Consider the following 15,864-nt stretch of genomic DNA (forward strand, 5'->3'; position numbering starts at 1 on the left):
GGATCCGGGGCGACGGAGTTAGAGGAGATGATGAACCCCAGGAAGGACAAAGAAGTGCGGTGGAACTCACACTTCTCGCCCTTCACAAACAACCGGTTTTCTAATAACCGCTGCAGGACCTGACGTACATGCTGGACATGAGACTCAGGGTCCGGAGAAAAGATGAGTATATCATCCAGATATACGAAGACAAACCGGTGCAGGAAGTCCCGCAAAACGTCATTAACCAATGCTTGGAACGTCGCGGGGGCATTAGTGAGACCGAACGGCATGACCAGGTACTCAAAATGACCTAACGGGGTGTTAAATGCCGTCTTCCATTCGTCTCCCTTCCGGATCCGAACCAGGTGGTACGCATTCCTAAGATCAAGTTTGGTGAACATTTTGGCTCCATGCAGGGGCGTGAACACCGAATCTAACAGGGCAACGGGTATCGATTACGAACCGTAATCTCGTTCAGCCCTCTGTAGTCAATGCATGGACGGAGTCCGCCGTCTTTTTTACCCACAAAAAAGAAACCCGCACCCATCGGGGAGGTGGAGTTCCGAATCAACCCGGCGGCTAAGGAGTCCCGGATGTAGGTCTCCATCGATTCGCATTCCGGACGTGAGAGGTTGTACAATCTACTGGACGGGTACTCAGCGCCCGGAATCAAATCGATGGCACAATCGTACGGTCGGTGCGGGGGAAGAGTGAGTGCCAGATCTTTGCTGAAGACGTCAGAGAGATCGTGGTACACCTCGGGCACCGCCGTCAGATTGGGGGGGACTTTGACCTCCTCTTTAGCTGTGATTCCGGGTGGAACCGAGGATCCAAGACACTCCCGGTGGCAGGTTTCGCTCCACTGCGTCACCACCCCAGACGGCCAATCAATCCGGGGATTGTGCTTCACCATCCATGGAAATCCCAGAATCACTCGGGAGGTAGAAGGTGTTACATAAAACACAATCTCCTCCCTGTGATTCCCAGACACAACCAAGGTCACTGGCTGTGTCTGATGTGTAATCAACGGGAGTAGAGTGCCATCTAGTGCTCGTACCTTCAATGGTGAAGGCAGGGCCACCAGAGGAAGCCCTACTTCCCTAGCCCATCTGCTGTCCAGCAGATTCCCTTCTGACCCCGTGTCTACCAGTGCTGGGGCATGAAGGGTTAAATCCCCAAACAGGATGGTTACTGGGATTCGTGCTGATTTATGGGTTTTCTCTGTGTAAATATTATGACCCACCCTTAACCCAGTTCCTAAGGATGGGCGTTGGAGTTTGATCGTTTGGGGCAGTCTTTTAACATGTGCTCAAGAGAGCCACAGAAAAAACACTCCCCGCGGGCCAGCCTCCTTTGTCTGATATTAGATCTTAATTTGGCCCTGCTCGTGTCCATAGCTTCGTCAGCAGGGGGAGCTGTTGCCACACGGAGCCCTCTGGCAGTGGAACGTGGGGAAGACGACCCCCTTTCGGACCCGGAGGAGAGAGGGACGGCTTGAGCCCGACCACGCCCCCCGGCCTGCTCCCGACGGTGTTCACTCAACCGGTTGTCTAAGCGTATAACCAAACTGACAAGCCCATCGAAGTCTTGCGGTTCGTCCTTAGCCAATAAATGCTCCTTCAGTACTGGAGACAGTCCGCTTATGAAGGCGGCGCGGAGCGCAACATCATTCCAGCCGGACCTCGCAGCCGCAATGCGGAAGTCGACTGCGTAATCAGCTGCGCTCCGGCACCCCTGTCTCATTGACAGCAGCACGCTCGAGGCGGTCTCGCCTCTGTTGGGATGATCAAACACCTGTTTGAATTCCCGTACAAACCCAGCGTATGACGTCAGGAGCCACGAATTCTGTTCCCAAAGCGCCGTAGCCCAAGCGCGTGCCTCACCTCGAAGCAAATTAATCACATAAGCCACCCGGCTGGCGTCTGATGCGTACATAACTGGACGCTGTGAAAAAACGAGCGAACACTGCATTAGGAAGTCTGCGCACGTTTCGACACAGCCTCCGTACGGTTCTGGAGGGCTTATGTAAGCTTCAGGGGATGGTGGGGGGGTTTGTTAAACGGCCAGTGGAACGTCTGTACGTGGCCCAGAGCCAGCAGGAGGAGTCACTGCAGCAGCGCTCGAGTCGCGCGCTTCCACTCTGGCGGTGAGAGCCTCCACCCTCCGATTGAGGACTGCATTCTGCTCGGTTACCAGATTTAACTGAGCAGTGAAAGCGGTAAGGATTTGCTGCAGATCACTTACCACGCCTCCTGCTGACGCCTGCGCTCCTTGTTCTCCCATTGGCTGCTCAAGCTGTGGTTGACGCCCCTCAGGATCCATGACGAATGGCCGAGAAATCCTGTTAGGAGAGGGTCGTAACACAAACCCGCAACAGGGGGCGCAAAAGAACGGACAATGGATAAGAAAAGGAGTAACAATTTAATGTTGTGAATCGCACAACTAAATACAAATACAGATAGTGCCAATTGTACACAAGGTGACGTGCCGGCAGGCTCGAAGATAGGAGACCTCTGGCGATCTGAGAGCCGGGACCCACACAGCTTCCACCACCAACGGCCTGAAGAACACCGGAGCCGCCAAGTCCTGAGTCCCCAGGTGGTCACCGTCTTTTGTTGCAGACCCTGGTACTGCTGGCAGAAGATGACAAAAATGGTTAAGGTGAGTGTGTATCCACACACCCAGCAATCCTTGGAACTAGTTCCTTCGGGAGGGAGAACCTCCACCTCCAATAAAGAACAAACGTGCAGCTCCTGTCAGTCGCTTCCTTAGGAGGAGTGAGAGGCGAAGACGTCGCTGACTCTCACTGTATACCACTCCAGCAGGGACTGAGACGCAGGAACACGGCTGCAAAGCAGAATAATAATGATAATAATATCGTTAGGTACAGCAGAGAAGATTACCTGTGACGGTAGTAGATTTCTCGGCGAGGAGGTGGAGTAATGATCCGGCTTTATAGCGATGACGGTGATTGTTGACAGCTGGTGTAAAGGAGTGACAGCTGTCACTCTGTCTCGGCGCCCTCTCCTGCTTGAAGCCCGCACTCCAAGTAGGGCGCCGACTGGTGGTGGTGGGCCAGCAGTACCTCCTCTTCAGCGGCCCACACAACAAGACCCCAGCAATGCCATAGCAGAGCGACTTGCAGACAGTGTTGTGACAATGCTTATGTAACCCTTTATGGACAGAGGCAGAACTGTCACTATGGACAATTTTTTCACATTGTTGTCTCTGGCAAACAGGCTTCTACAATGCAACACAACTCTGCTTGGCACAATAAACAAAATTCGATGGGAAGTTCCAGAGCAGGTAAAAAACACCAGAGAACGTGAGGAGTTTTCAACAGAGGTGTTCACTTCTTGCACTGCCGTACTAACAGTTTATGCAGCTAAAAAGAAGAAAAATGTGTGTCTTCTCAGCACGCTGCATAAGAAAGTGGCGCTTGAAGAAGATTTGCAGCGAAAACCAAATGTAATCATAGACTACAACCATTTGAGTGTTGATGTGCTGGATCAAAAACTGTGTGCTTACACAGTGTGCACAGGAACACGGAGATGGCCTATACCTGTCTTCTACTACATCCTGGACATTGCTGCTGCTAATGCACATGTACTGTACAAGGCATGTACAGGATCAAAGGAGTTGAGGCAAAAGTTCCAGCATAAGCTTGCAATTGAACTGAGAAATAGACACATGCAGGAACACGCACTGGAAAGAGAGAGAGGGGAGGTACTACGAGAAATGAGAAGAGTTTCTGAAGAGTCAAATAAATGTTGTTTTTTCACTGAAGTCCTTTGTTTGGTCTATCCTTCAATTTAAGCCAGGGATGCTCATCCCTGGTCCTCAAGACCTGTTTTCCTACGTCTCCCTCTTTCAACACCGTCTGAGTGGCGCAAGGGAGCAGATACTGATCTAATTTGCAACTCAAAAGAACCAGTCACTAGGGTGATCACCACAACACTAATTTGAGAGGGGGAGGAGGGCCTTGCAGCAGCAGCAGAATGTTCCAGGCATTCTAGTGTTAAGCATATTCATGTTTGTTTTAATATTTTTCTTAATAATCGGCTTCAAATTTCATCTCTAAATTCTAATCAGATTTATTTACTTAAAGTCTTTAAGCTCTATCTCTCTTTCACTTCCATCGTCTCATGACTGAGTAAGAAAATTGTTTCCATGAATGAACTTATTTAATCACTGTCCACGAAAATGCCAGTAAACTGTTCATTACTTGTAAATAAATTATAAATATTTCTGCTGTGGTTCATTTTGTGTTCAGAAGGAAACCCTTGGTTAATCGTATTGTGAATTCACACTTTCAGATCAGAGACTGATTAATTGAGACTGATAAATGAATGAATGTTTAAATTAAAGTACCTATGCTATAAATAGGTGGTGCCCCGAATAATAATTAAATAATAAGTATTAAACCCTAAATTGTTAATTATTTTGGTGACTCGTCAGATGGGGCCTAACCCAATCTAATTCAGTTTGGGAGTTTAACTGCTTATACACTACATTCTTTATGTTGCCCGAGTGTGACGTTTTATTTACTAGTTTGGTTACATCTTTATGGTCCTCCGATGTGAGGAGGAATCACCCTGTAAATTTTCATCCCCAAAACTAACACCTGCATCAAATCAGATCTGCTCATTGACATTGACCCTATGTGTCTTTTTGCAAGGAATGTTTTTGCAGTTTTTGCTCTATGGCAAGATGCATTATCATCTTGAAAAATGATTTCATCATCCCCAAACATCCTTTCAATTGTCCAAAATATCAACATAAACTTGTGCATTTATTGATGATGTAATGGCAGCCACCTCCCCAGTGCCTTTACCTGACATGCAGCCCCATATCATCAATGACTGTGGAAATTTACATGTTCTCTTCAGGCAGTCATCTTTATAAATCTCATTGGAAAGGCACCAAACAAAAGTTCCAGCATCATCACCTTGCCCAATGCAGATTCGAGATTCATCACTGAATATGACTTTCATCCAGTCATCCACACTCCACAATTGCTTTTCCTTAGCCCATTATAACCTTGTTTTTTTTCTGTTTAGGTGGTAATGATGCCTTTCGTTTAGCTTTTCTGTATGTAAATCCCATTTCCTTTAGGCGGTTTCTTACAGTTCGGTCACAGACGTTGACTCCAGTTTCCTCCCATTCGTTCCTCATTTGTTTTGTTGTACATTTTTCGATTTTTGAGACATATTGCTTTTAAGTTTTCTGTCTTGACGCTTTGATGTCTTCCTTGGTCTACCAGTATGTTTGCCTTTAACAACCTTCCCATGTTGTTTGTATTTGGTCATCAGTTTAGACACAGTGGACTGTGAACAACCAACATCTTTTGCAACATTGCGTGATGATTTACCCTCTTTTAAGAGTTTGATAATCCTCTCCTTTGTTTCAATTGACATCTCTCGTGTTGGAGCCATGATTCATGTCAGTCCACTTGGTGCAACAGCTCTCCAAGGTGTGTTCACTCCTTTTTAGATGCAGACTAATGAGCAGATCTGATATGATGCAGGTGTTAGTATTGGGAATGAAAATTTACAGGGTGATTCCATAATTTTTTCCTCAGAATTGAGTGATTCCATATTTTTTTCCTCTGCTTGGTCTAAAAAAGTAACCGTTACTGACTGCCACAATCTTTTTTTCTTGATTTCTTATAGTGAATGAACATCCTCTGAGGCCGGTGATTCCATAATTTTTGCCAGGGGTTGTATAAGCTCACTGGGTGTTTGTCCCTTGCCAGTTCTGTCTTGCCTCCATCGCATTGAGTCAGCTGGCTGTTGTGTAACCTTCACTTGGATTCCTGGGCACTCTGGCATTATAGGTAATGAGATTGCAGATTCATTGGCCAAAGAGTCCCTTCTGAAGAATAAAGTTGATGTTACTATCCCTTTGGGAAAGGTTGATTGTTTTAGTATTTTTAAAGAGTTGAGTGATCAGAAGTGGCAAAAGCAGTGGGAGAGTGAGTCGGTAGGGAGGCACTATTTTATGTGTCAGCCTTCGATTAAAAATAAGAGACTTCTCTTCTCATCCTGTCGTAAGGATCAAGTCAAATTGATTAGATTGAGACTGGGGCATTGTGGGTTGGCAGCATATTTAAAAGTGATTGGAAAACATCCAGACGGGTTGTGTCAGTGTGGTCAGTTGGAAAGTGTTCATCATGTTTTAATGTGCTGTCCTATGTATTCTAGTGATAGGCGGAAATTGTTCAAAGATTTGTCAGACTGTGGATTGACTGTGTTTTCTTTTAGGTCAAATTTTTCTGAGAGCAGTTACTTGCATTTAGTGGACAAAGCTGTGATTAAGTTCCTCCATTCCACCAACCTCTATCTGAGAGTCTAACATAAGATAAAGTATTTAACTATTACCTGTGGGGGGCAGCATTATGCTACGCCAGCATACAGCCTGCCGGAATCTATTAGAAGAAGTCCCTTGCCAGTTTGTCGTGCCTTGTGCCTTCATTCCAGCTTTGTTTCTGTGTTCGTATTCCTGCCTGCTTCTTTCTGTGTTCCTGATCTCCAGCCTGTTGCCTCAACCACACCATTTGCTTGATGTTTTTTGCACTTCTGCTTTTTCTGGAGTGCTTACTCGTGTACAGACCGCTGCTATCCACAACAGTAAACCAGTTCACTAAACCAGTTTGTACGAGCTCTTTGTACAAGCTGTGCATTTGTTTCCTGCAATTCCTGACCATCCAGCCTGATACACCTGTTCAACAAAGATTTGCAATTGTCAACATTGTCTTTTATATTTAATTTTTCAGAGATCGCTTTGTCTTTGATCACCACAATACCCAAATACTTGATCTCTTTTTTCACCTTTACATTGTATAATGATTGCATGGACTGCTCCTTTAATGACAGTAATTCACATATGTTTAAATTTGAGTCCAGAGGCTTTTGAGAAAACATTGAAACCCTGCAATGCTATGGGAATTTGGAATTCATTTTTAAGTAATAGTGTTGTATCATCAGTGACTTATCATTTTTTGCCCATAAAATACAGTCTGTTTATCACACTGTTTTTAATTCAAATAGAATTTCTGCAGCCATTATTAACAACAATATTGAATCTTTTACAGGTCCCATGTCCTAAAGTCACACAGCTATTTAGAGTGTGGCAAATAAGTATTTGATCCACTGCTGATTTTGTAAGTTTTCCCACCTACAAAGAATGCAGAGGTCTGTAATTTTTATTGTAGGTACACTTCAACTGTGAGAGACACAATCTAAAAAAAAAAATCCAGTAAATCACATTGTATGATTTTTAAATAATGAATTTGAATTTTATTGCATGAAATAAGTATTTGATCCAATAGAAAAACAGACCTTATTTGGTACAGAAACCTTTGTTTGCAGTTTCAGAGGTCAGGTGTTTCCTGTAGTTCTTGACCAAGTTTGCACACTGCAGCAGGGATGTTGGTCAACTCCTCCATACAGATCTTCTCCAGATCTTTCAGGTTTGGAGTTTCAGCTCCCTCCAAAGATGAGGGAAGGAGGTTGTTTGACAAAACCTTATGACCCCATCCATCCTGCCTTCAGTATGGTCCAGATTTGGACTTTTTGTTGTTGCGCATTCTTAGATTATTTTGTTGTTTTTCCATTAATTTTATTGTCCTTATGGTGTTTTGTTATGTTTATTTTGTTGATTTTATGTCAGTTTTATTATGTTTTGTGTTTATTTTGTTGATTTTATATCAGTGTTTTGTTTTCTTGTATTTGTGTTATTTATTTGGACTTATTGTTGTTGTGCATTCTTGGATTATTTTTTGATAATGTTTTTGCTCTTCTGTTTTATGTTTATTTTGTTGTTTTTACGTTAATTTTATTGTCCTTATGGTGTTGTGTTGTTTTATGTTAATTTATTGTCCTCATGGCATTTATTTTGTTTTGTCAATTGTTAATGTACTTATGGTGTTGTGTTGTTTTATGTTAATTTATTGTCCTCATGGCATTTATTTTGTTTTGTCAATTGTTAATGTACTTATGGTGTATGTGTTTATTATTATTGTCCTCATGGCATTTATTTTGTTTTGTCAATTGTTAATGTACTTATGGTGTTGTATGGTGTGTGTTTTTGTTGCTTTTATGTTCATTTTCTTTTTTTTCTTTTTTTTGTTTTGCAGAAAAAAAACAGCGCCACACGCGGTGGAAAGAAGCACAGACTATGACAGTAGTGGCCAATCAGAGCGGAGGCATTCGACACACTTGCTTGAGTGGCATGACCTTCAGCCAATTGGCTTTCGTTTGGCTCACTTCAGTGTAAGGGCGGGACTAAGCGACGCTTCGGAAAACAGCGGAAGAAAATGGCGGCCGTGGCTGCAGAGCCAGCGGCTGCGGTGGTTCCAACAACGGCGTCAGCGGAGGAGGACTCGCCGCAACCGGGTCCCAGTGGGTCGGAACGTCCACGGAGCGATTGGGACAGCGATGGATCGCTGGGGCCGGCTGCGGACCAGGTGGGTCCACGTGTGGAGGACGGTTGTGAGGGAGAGGAGCGCCGCCATGTCAGGCCGGAGTTCGCGGCGGGAAAAGCTCGGCCCGAACCCGAAGAACTGCTGATCAAAGCGCCGCTGGACCGGGTCGGACCCGCCCCGGAGCCGGAGGTCGGTGGGAGCGTGTACCGCAGCATCCTGGAGGACCCGCAGCCCCCCGCGGTCTTCCTGCACTCCTTCCCGGAGGCGCCGCGGGTCTCCGAGGCCGGACTGTCGCTGGCGGAACCAGCGGTACCGACCACGGAGCGGCCCGACACCGAGGACCGAGACGCTGGCTACACGGCTCTGGTCCAGCCGGAGCTTAGACCCGACCTTCAGGCAGACGGGACTCTTGCCCGGCTGTCGGTTCCGAACAGCCGTGACGCAGAGGGGGGGCGCGGAGAACCTGCTTCCAGCCAGCTGCCGGGGCGGGCAGAGACCGACTCCTCCCCTGACACGAGTCCGCCCGAAGAGGGCCTGCCCCATCCCTTGTCGGCCATCGTCGCTCCGGGACTCGGCTCCGTGGAAGAACTGAGTCCCGGGACCGAGGTCCGGGTCTCTCTGGACCACGTCATCGACGACGCGCTGGTGGTTTCTTTCCGGCTGGGAAATAAGGTTTTCTCCGGAGTGCTGATGGATATTTCCAAAAGGTAACTAAAAACAAAACAAATTCATCGTAATGTTTTTGAATCACGTGACGGAAAAAAAAGAATCAAAACAAGATCCCTAAAAATAATTAAATAATAATGTGACGGGCAGAAATGAAATTGAAAAATTTAGCTTTCTTATTTAAGCTCTTAATCCTGAATAAGGAAAAAGGTTTTTTAATATATAAACTCAAACACAAGATCTCTTGCGACGCACCACCTCTCACATTTGGCCTTTTTATATGTCGCGCCTGCACTCTGCGTTGTGTTGTTATGACTCCGCCCATTCGGTCCCCTCGGGACGCGCACTCACGATCCTCGTCATGGAAGTCTCGAAGCAAAAGCTTAAAACCCAGGGCTCTGGTCTTGTGAGCAGTGAATCCTTTTGAGCTGTTGGGAGTGAGGTTTACGAACCACATTTGCACAGCGACACCTGCTGGCCTCCGTTACATATGGTAATACTTCCACGGTTTTTAAGTGAAATTTAGCAATTGTGCTAAACTGCATCCTATATTTTGTACTGCTTTTCATCAATATGCACTGTCCTATGTCAAATAAACTAATTAATAGAACAGACCAGAAGGAGTTACATTGTGTGTATGTGTATTTAGAGAAAGTTTATGACAGGGTGCTAAGAGTTGCAGTGTTGTATGAGGAAGTCTGGAGTAGCAGAAAAGTATGTGATTGTAGTACAGGACATGCACAAGGACAGTGTGACAGCAGTGAGATGTGCAGTAGGTGTGACAGACTCATTCTAAGTGGAGGTGGATTACACCAAGGATCAGCTCTGAGTCCTTTCTTGTTTGCAGTGGTGATGGACAGGTTGACAGATGAGATCAGACAGGAGTCTCCATGGACTGTGATGCTTGGAGATGACATTGTGATCTGTAGTGAGAGTTGAGAACAGGTTGAGTCTAGTCTGGAGAGGTGGAGATATGATCTGGAGAGAAGGGGAATGAAAGTTAGTAGAAGCAAGACTGAGTCCATGTGTGTGAATGAAATGAAAATAAATTGAAGGAGTGGAATAGTGCCATTACAAGGAATAGAAGTGGTGAAAGTAGATGAGTTTAAATATTTGGGGTCAACTGTCCAAAGTCATGGAGAGTGTGGTAGGGAGGTGAAGAAGAGAGTGCAGGCAGGGTGGAGTGGGTGGGCAGGAGTGATTTGTGACCGAAGAATATCAGCAAGAGTGAAGCAGAAAGTCTGCAAGACAGTCGTAGTGAGACCAGCTATGTTGGACGGCTTAGAGATGGCGGCACTAACAAAGACAGGAGGCAGAGCTGAAGATGTGATTCTCTCTGGGTATCAAAAACTGATTCCTGTTAAGAATTGATAATTGATTCAATCCACCAACATCGGTAGCCTTTTTGCTTAATGATTCCCTTATTGGTCCTTCAGTTGACATTACACCAGAGCGGCCGTTGCTTTTTTGGGTGTGTATCAGGAAAATGATCATTTCTCTTCCTTGATTGTGGACCTGCTGCTTCTTCAGCGGGTCTGTAATTTCTTAATTACCCCCCACCCAAAAGCCATTTAAAGATGTCAATCGTGACTCACCTTTGTGCTGATTAAAGTCACAAACTGGAACTCTTTTCTTGTTGTGAGCAAGAAACGAGAATCGTCCTCTGTTCCACACCGGAGTTGTGCATTCCTCATTAACTTTTCGTGGGGCAGCGCACGCGAAGGTTTTCTGGCGTGAGCTGGACCCACTTCACTGGTTTGTAAACTGAAGTTACTGCCCATCAGGTAAAGGAAATAATATAATGCGCGACGCTCCGCCACAGGAAAAACACCTCTGTTGGAAGCCTTAAGGACAAGTTGGAACATGTCCAGCTGTTAAACAATTTCTCATATACTCACTCCACTGAAAGCCATCAAAAGCCACCTGGATTTTACAAATGGTTATCAACACGGAGGTGTTTTTCCTGTGCCGCCGCTCCGTGCCGGCTGCGTCCCGACGCGCGGACCCGTCCGCACGTCTTTCATTAAAAAAAATCTCCTTTAACAGTGGAATATCCGGATAAAATGCTGAAACCGACTTCTTCTGAAACTTCTCTGTTCTCTCACGACGTCCTGGATCAATAGAGCCTGAAATGTGGAGGTTTTCAGCTTGAAATGATGACGCCGCCTGAGAGCGCAGCGCGACGTCTCGCACCGTGGGAAGTCCTTAAAGCCACAGTGTCACCTCAAAATCTCTCATCAGCTGTTAAAATTTTCACTGAAAACCAGCTTAATTTTTCGAACCATGTCCACTTCAATGTGTCTCACAGGTTTAGAAAAAATTTTGATCAAACAAAGCGCCAGTCTCTCAGCAACTTCTCAGACAAAGGAATTCCGACGAGGGGCTGGACGGCTCCTCCCACAAGGAGTGCTCACAGGCGAATGACGTCACCGACAGGCGTGGAAAAACACACGCATGCACACGAGGGTTCATGCATGTCTGACGTAAAAACATATGAATGAAATCCATATAGTTTTTGAAAAAAATAAAAAGGACCTATACTTTATGGACAGCCCTCGTATATTGACAAGCGCTCACTTGCACAGTGTCTATGGCTTCTCCACTTGACACAGAGGCAAAACTGAGTATTTTCAGATTTTTTTTTTGTTTCATTGTTTTGTGGATCATGGCATAATTTCGTCACATGAGATGTTATGAGCAGATGAGGAACTCTGGGAGTCTTTTAACTTGCAGCGCAAAGCGGCTCGTTAAGAGCAAAGACTCGATCCATCAAACACAGTAAAGGATTGCAGCGGGCGCTGGAACCTGGCACTAAACTGGACTTTTCTTCAACCAGGACAGAAGGAATTAAATTTTCAGGCATTGTTTTATGAAGTTGGATAAGTTTAAAGATGCTCTCACTGAAATGGACAGGTAAGACTACAGGCATTGACATTAAGCTTTTTAGTGTACTTATCCATAGGACAAGTAACCCTGGCAGTTTACTTTTCCTATAGGAAAAGCTGGTTGTCTGGGCGACCCGTGAGTGAGATTCAAATTAAATATTTATCACATATACTTTCTCTGACTTGTCCCTTAATAAAAACCTGTTATACTTCTTTTGTTTGTAAGTACTTTAACTTTTATATTCCAACATAAGAATTGCAGCTGAAATAGAAAAATCATTACATTTCAACATTTTCTGGGACTGAGATTCAGATTAAATATTTATCACATCTACTTTGCTGTGACATATCACTTCATGAAAAAGTTGATACTGTTACTCTCCTGTGGGTGGTAAAAGTTTGCAGTTTTATTTCAGATGTGGCAACAGAAACAGTTCATCTGTGGTAATACAGGGAGGCACTTATTGCCTTAATCCAAATAAAAAAAAAACCTTCAGTAAAAGACACAAAACATAATGCATGGCCTGTGGTCTTAGTTTTTTCAAAATGTGGTGGTGGTGGACACGTAATGATCCTGACATTTACTTTGTCTTCTTTTTCTGTAACTGCAGACTGTATGAAACCAACATATTTCATTCATGTTTTGTGAGACCAGCTTTATTTTTATTTATTTTTTGTTAATATATATCCATTCTTGCAGCCGGTCTCCTCTGTGTCAGCCTGATCCCGTCAGATCTCAGAAGCTAAGCAGAGCAGGAGCTGGTTAGTACTTGGATGGGGGACCTCTTTGGAACACCATCGGCTGTGTATGTTTCTCCAGGTAAAACTGGAGTTGCATCAGGAAGGGCATATGGCGTTAAAAAAAACCGTGCCAATTACCAATGCGGATCTGGCTATATCTGCTAGAGCCCGACCGATATGGATTGTTTGAGGCAGATGCCGATAACGACATTTGGATGAAAAAAATGCCGATAATTGATAAATCGGCTGATTTGCCGATAAATCAGCTGATATATATTTTTTTAAATGAATAAAATATTATTTTTTGGACCCTTAACAGAAAAGGTCTGAGCTAAAAGCTGAAGCTTTGTCCTCATATTGATTAATTTTATAACAGAAGAATTTTCAAATTCAAAAAAATGCAATCAAGAATTAAACCTTTGTGAAAAGAGTTGTGAAATACATCTGATCTTGTACCTCTTGTTGCTGCAACTTAGATATAGGTTCAGGATAAGGATATAGATCCTTATAAACTTACTTGTATGCTTTTGTCAGCCGAACAGTGCAGTGTGACGGCGAACTACAGGGGCTGGTGATGAACACATTTAAGCAGGGGTGTAAGCAGCTCTCAGTTGAATGGAGTCAAAGCTCCATCTACTGGACAAACGGTGCAAGGACATTTTAAATTGCAGACACAAACATTATTTCAGTAACTGTTCTGTTTATGAGAAATTATCAGCATTCTGTCATCAAAATTTCATCCGATAGTGAGTACTTTGAAAAGGGCTTATATCGGCCGATAATATCGGCCGGCCGATATATCGGTCGGGCTCTAGTATCTGCTGTGGCGACCCCGAACATACCGGGAGCAGTCCAATGAACAACAACATATATCCATTCCTACATTTGAGGCCTGCAGCATTTTCCAAGAAAAAAAGCTTGGGACAGGGCAGTTTATTGTTAATGGAAGAATTAGTTAATAATATTTACAGCCAGTTTTCTTGGGAAATGTCAGAGGATGAATACATGAACATTTCCAACTCACTGAATAGTTCTTAGACTTCATTTACATCAATCAATCAATCAGCAATACAAACAGTGTGGTGCTTTATGGTAAATCTGTGTCAGGTAGGCAGTTCTCAAAAACTAAATGTCCATGCAGGAAGAAAAGTGAGGGAAGCCACCATGACACAACTTTGGAATAATGTTTGGCTTCTGTGGGTGTGAGTGGAGAAACTGGGAATATAACATTTTTATTTTTATTTTCATTTTACATACAGTCCCTACTTTTTTTTATTTGTGGTTGTTTCTGTTCCATTTCTGAAATTAAAGAACTGCTATAAGGAAAAGTGTTAACATTTTATTGTTTTTCAAACTTTGTAGTAGAATAAACTAGTGATGGGATGATGACGATGATACCTCAAGGAGTGTATTTATTGACACACTACACAAACTGTGTCGGCACTGTGTTGGTTGCTCAATAGTGACCCCTGCAGTAGTTATAAAATCATTGCAGGTAAATAAAATGAAAATAAGATGGAAAAGCTAACGTGCTGCAAATGCAACATCAGCCTGTGGAATAGTTAATCGCCAGTCCTCTATTTAAAATATGATCTCACCATTGCATAATTTCATGTGCTTAATTTGTGTGTCGAGTTAAGCTGTTTATGATAAGAGTTTTTAACATTTGCTTAAAACCTTGTTTGTGTAAATGCTAAACTGAGTTGGTATGTAGAATATAGCAAATTTGTCTGTAATAAAATTCAGAGTTAAAACTTGTAACTTATGTAAGGAAATTTCTTAACTTAAGTGTTAAAGCATACGAAATAAAAGACTAAAAATAGATTCATTTATGCATTTTTGTTGAGGAACAAAGGTTTCTGAAGTGTCTTTGCTCCAAGGCGATTTCTCCTCTTACACACCAGTTCCCCTGCCTTAGAAAAAAACTTTCACAGGGTACAGATGAAGATGGTGAGCATAACAATTTCAGTGTGAGTTGATAAAGGTGTGGATATGTTTTGTGGTTATTCTTCCAGTACTGTAAAGGAGTACAAACATATCTAATTGGAAAAATAACAGTAAACAATGCTCAAAGGAGAAAAAGATTTACCTTATTCAAAATCAAAATTATTCCAGACTAGGGAAACGTCTTTGAACGATCCATGAAGTCAGTGGAACAAGGTGAGGGCAATCAAAAATCCAACATTAAAACTCCATCCAACAAATCCGCAACATGTCAATACAGTTTGTTTCCTTATAAACACAATTTGGCACGGCGCAGTCGAACGACACAGTTCCTGTATCGGTCACATGATTTTTTTCTTAAAGCGATACACGCACCAATACAGGGTTTCACTCTTGTGTGCTCGGCACAGTGTTGACGCACCAGTGTTGTTCATCCAATCACTAGAATAAACACAAAAACCAGACTCTTACAAAGAAGGAAAAAATACACTTAAACGTGCAGGAAAAACTGAACAATGCAGACTGGTTTGACTCGTGATTTTTTAAAATAATAAGCAGTAATTTATTTTGAAATAAATGAAACGCAGAGCTGCAGCCTCATTTTGAAAAATAAAAATCAGCAGCTTGTATTGTTATTCAGACGAGAGTTCATTTCCTCTTTTCTCCTCCTCAGTCACGTTTTGTGCTTGAACATTAAACTACATGAAGTCATCTAAAATAAATATCGGAGGAAAATAACAGCCTGTTAAAGTTCAGAGTTCTCAGCTGCTTTATGTGATTTCTGCTTCTGAACATCACTGCAGAGTTTCTCCACATCAGGTTTGTTTTTTAAACACGTTTGTGTGATTTTTTTTTTTTTTTTTTTTTTTTTTTTTATAAGGTTCATTCATATATTCTCATTTTAAGGAATTCTGACCAATTTATTTCACGCACACAGTGTGAACAGGACGTACCGTCAGAACAGTCCAGAGAGAAATAAAGGCAGCGCCACAGTTTAGTTTGTATTGTTTTTCACTCTGCACTCAACACACCCATCTTTTTCGAAAATTGGCCGCTCAAATGACAGCAGGACGGCTCACTGCCTAAAACCTTGGTTCCCGCTCCCGTCTGCTCCCTTGAATTTTTAATCCCGTATCGTCCCAATCACGTGATAAATAGCAAAGTTGACTCCCATCCCGTGGGATTCTCGAAAAAATGTCAGCCTCTACTACGAACACACAC

The 15,864-nt window shown here is 43.4% G+C and overlaps 1 protein-coding gene across 1 annotated transcript in view; it reads left to right on the top strand.

Annotated features, from left to right (window-relative positions):
• Positions 1-8,233: 8,233 nt before the first annotated feature.
• Positions 8,234-15,864, top strand: part of pwwp2a (PWWP domain containing 2A) — a 60,953-nt gene continuing 53,322 nt past the window's right edge. Inside the window, exon 1 of the mRNA XM_034177546.1 lies at positions 8,234-9,114. Coding sequence (XP_034033437.1) covers positions 8,300-9,114 — 815 coding nt within the window. The 5' untranslated portion in view covers positions 8,234-8,299. The remainder of the gene's footprint in view (positions 9,115-15,864) is intronic.

This window comes from Thalassophryne amazonica, chromosome 9, assembly GCF_902500255.1.
Source record: "Thalassophryne amazonica chromosome 9, fThaAma1.1, whole genome shotgun sequence".
Lineage (NCBI taxonomy): Eukaryota > Metazoa > Chordata > Actinopteri > Batrachoidiformes > Batrachoididae > Thalassophryne > Thalassophryne amazonica.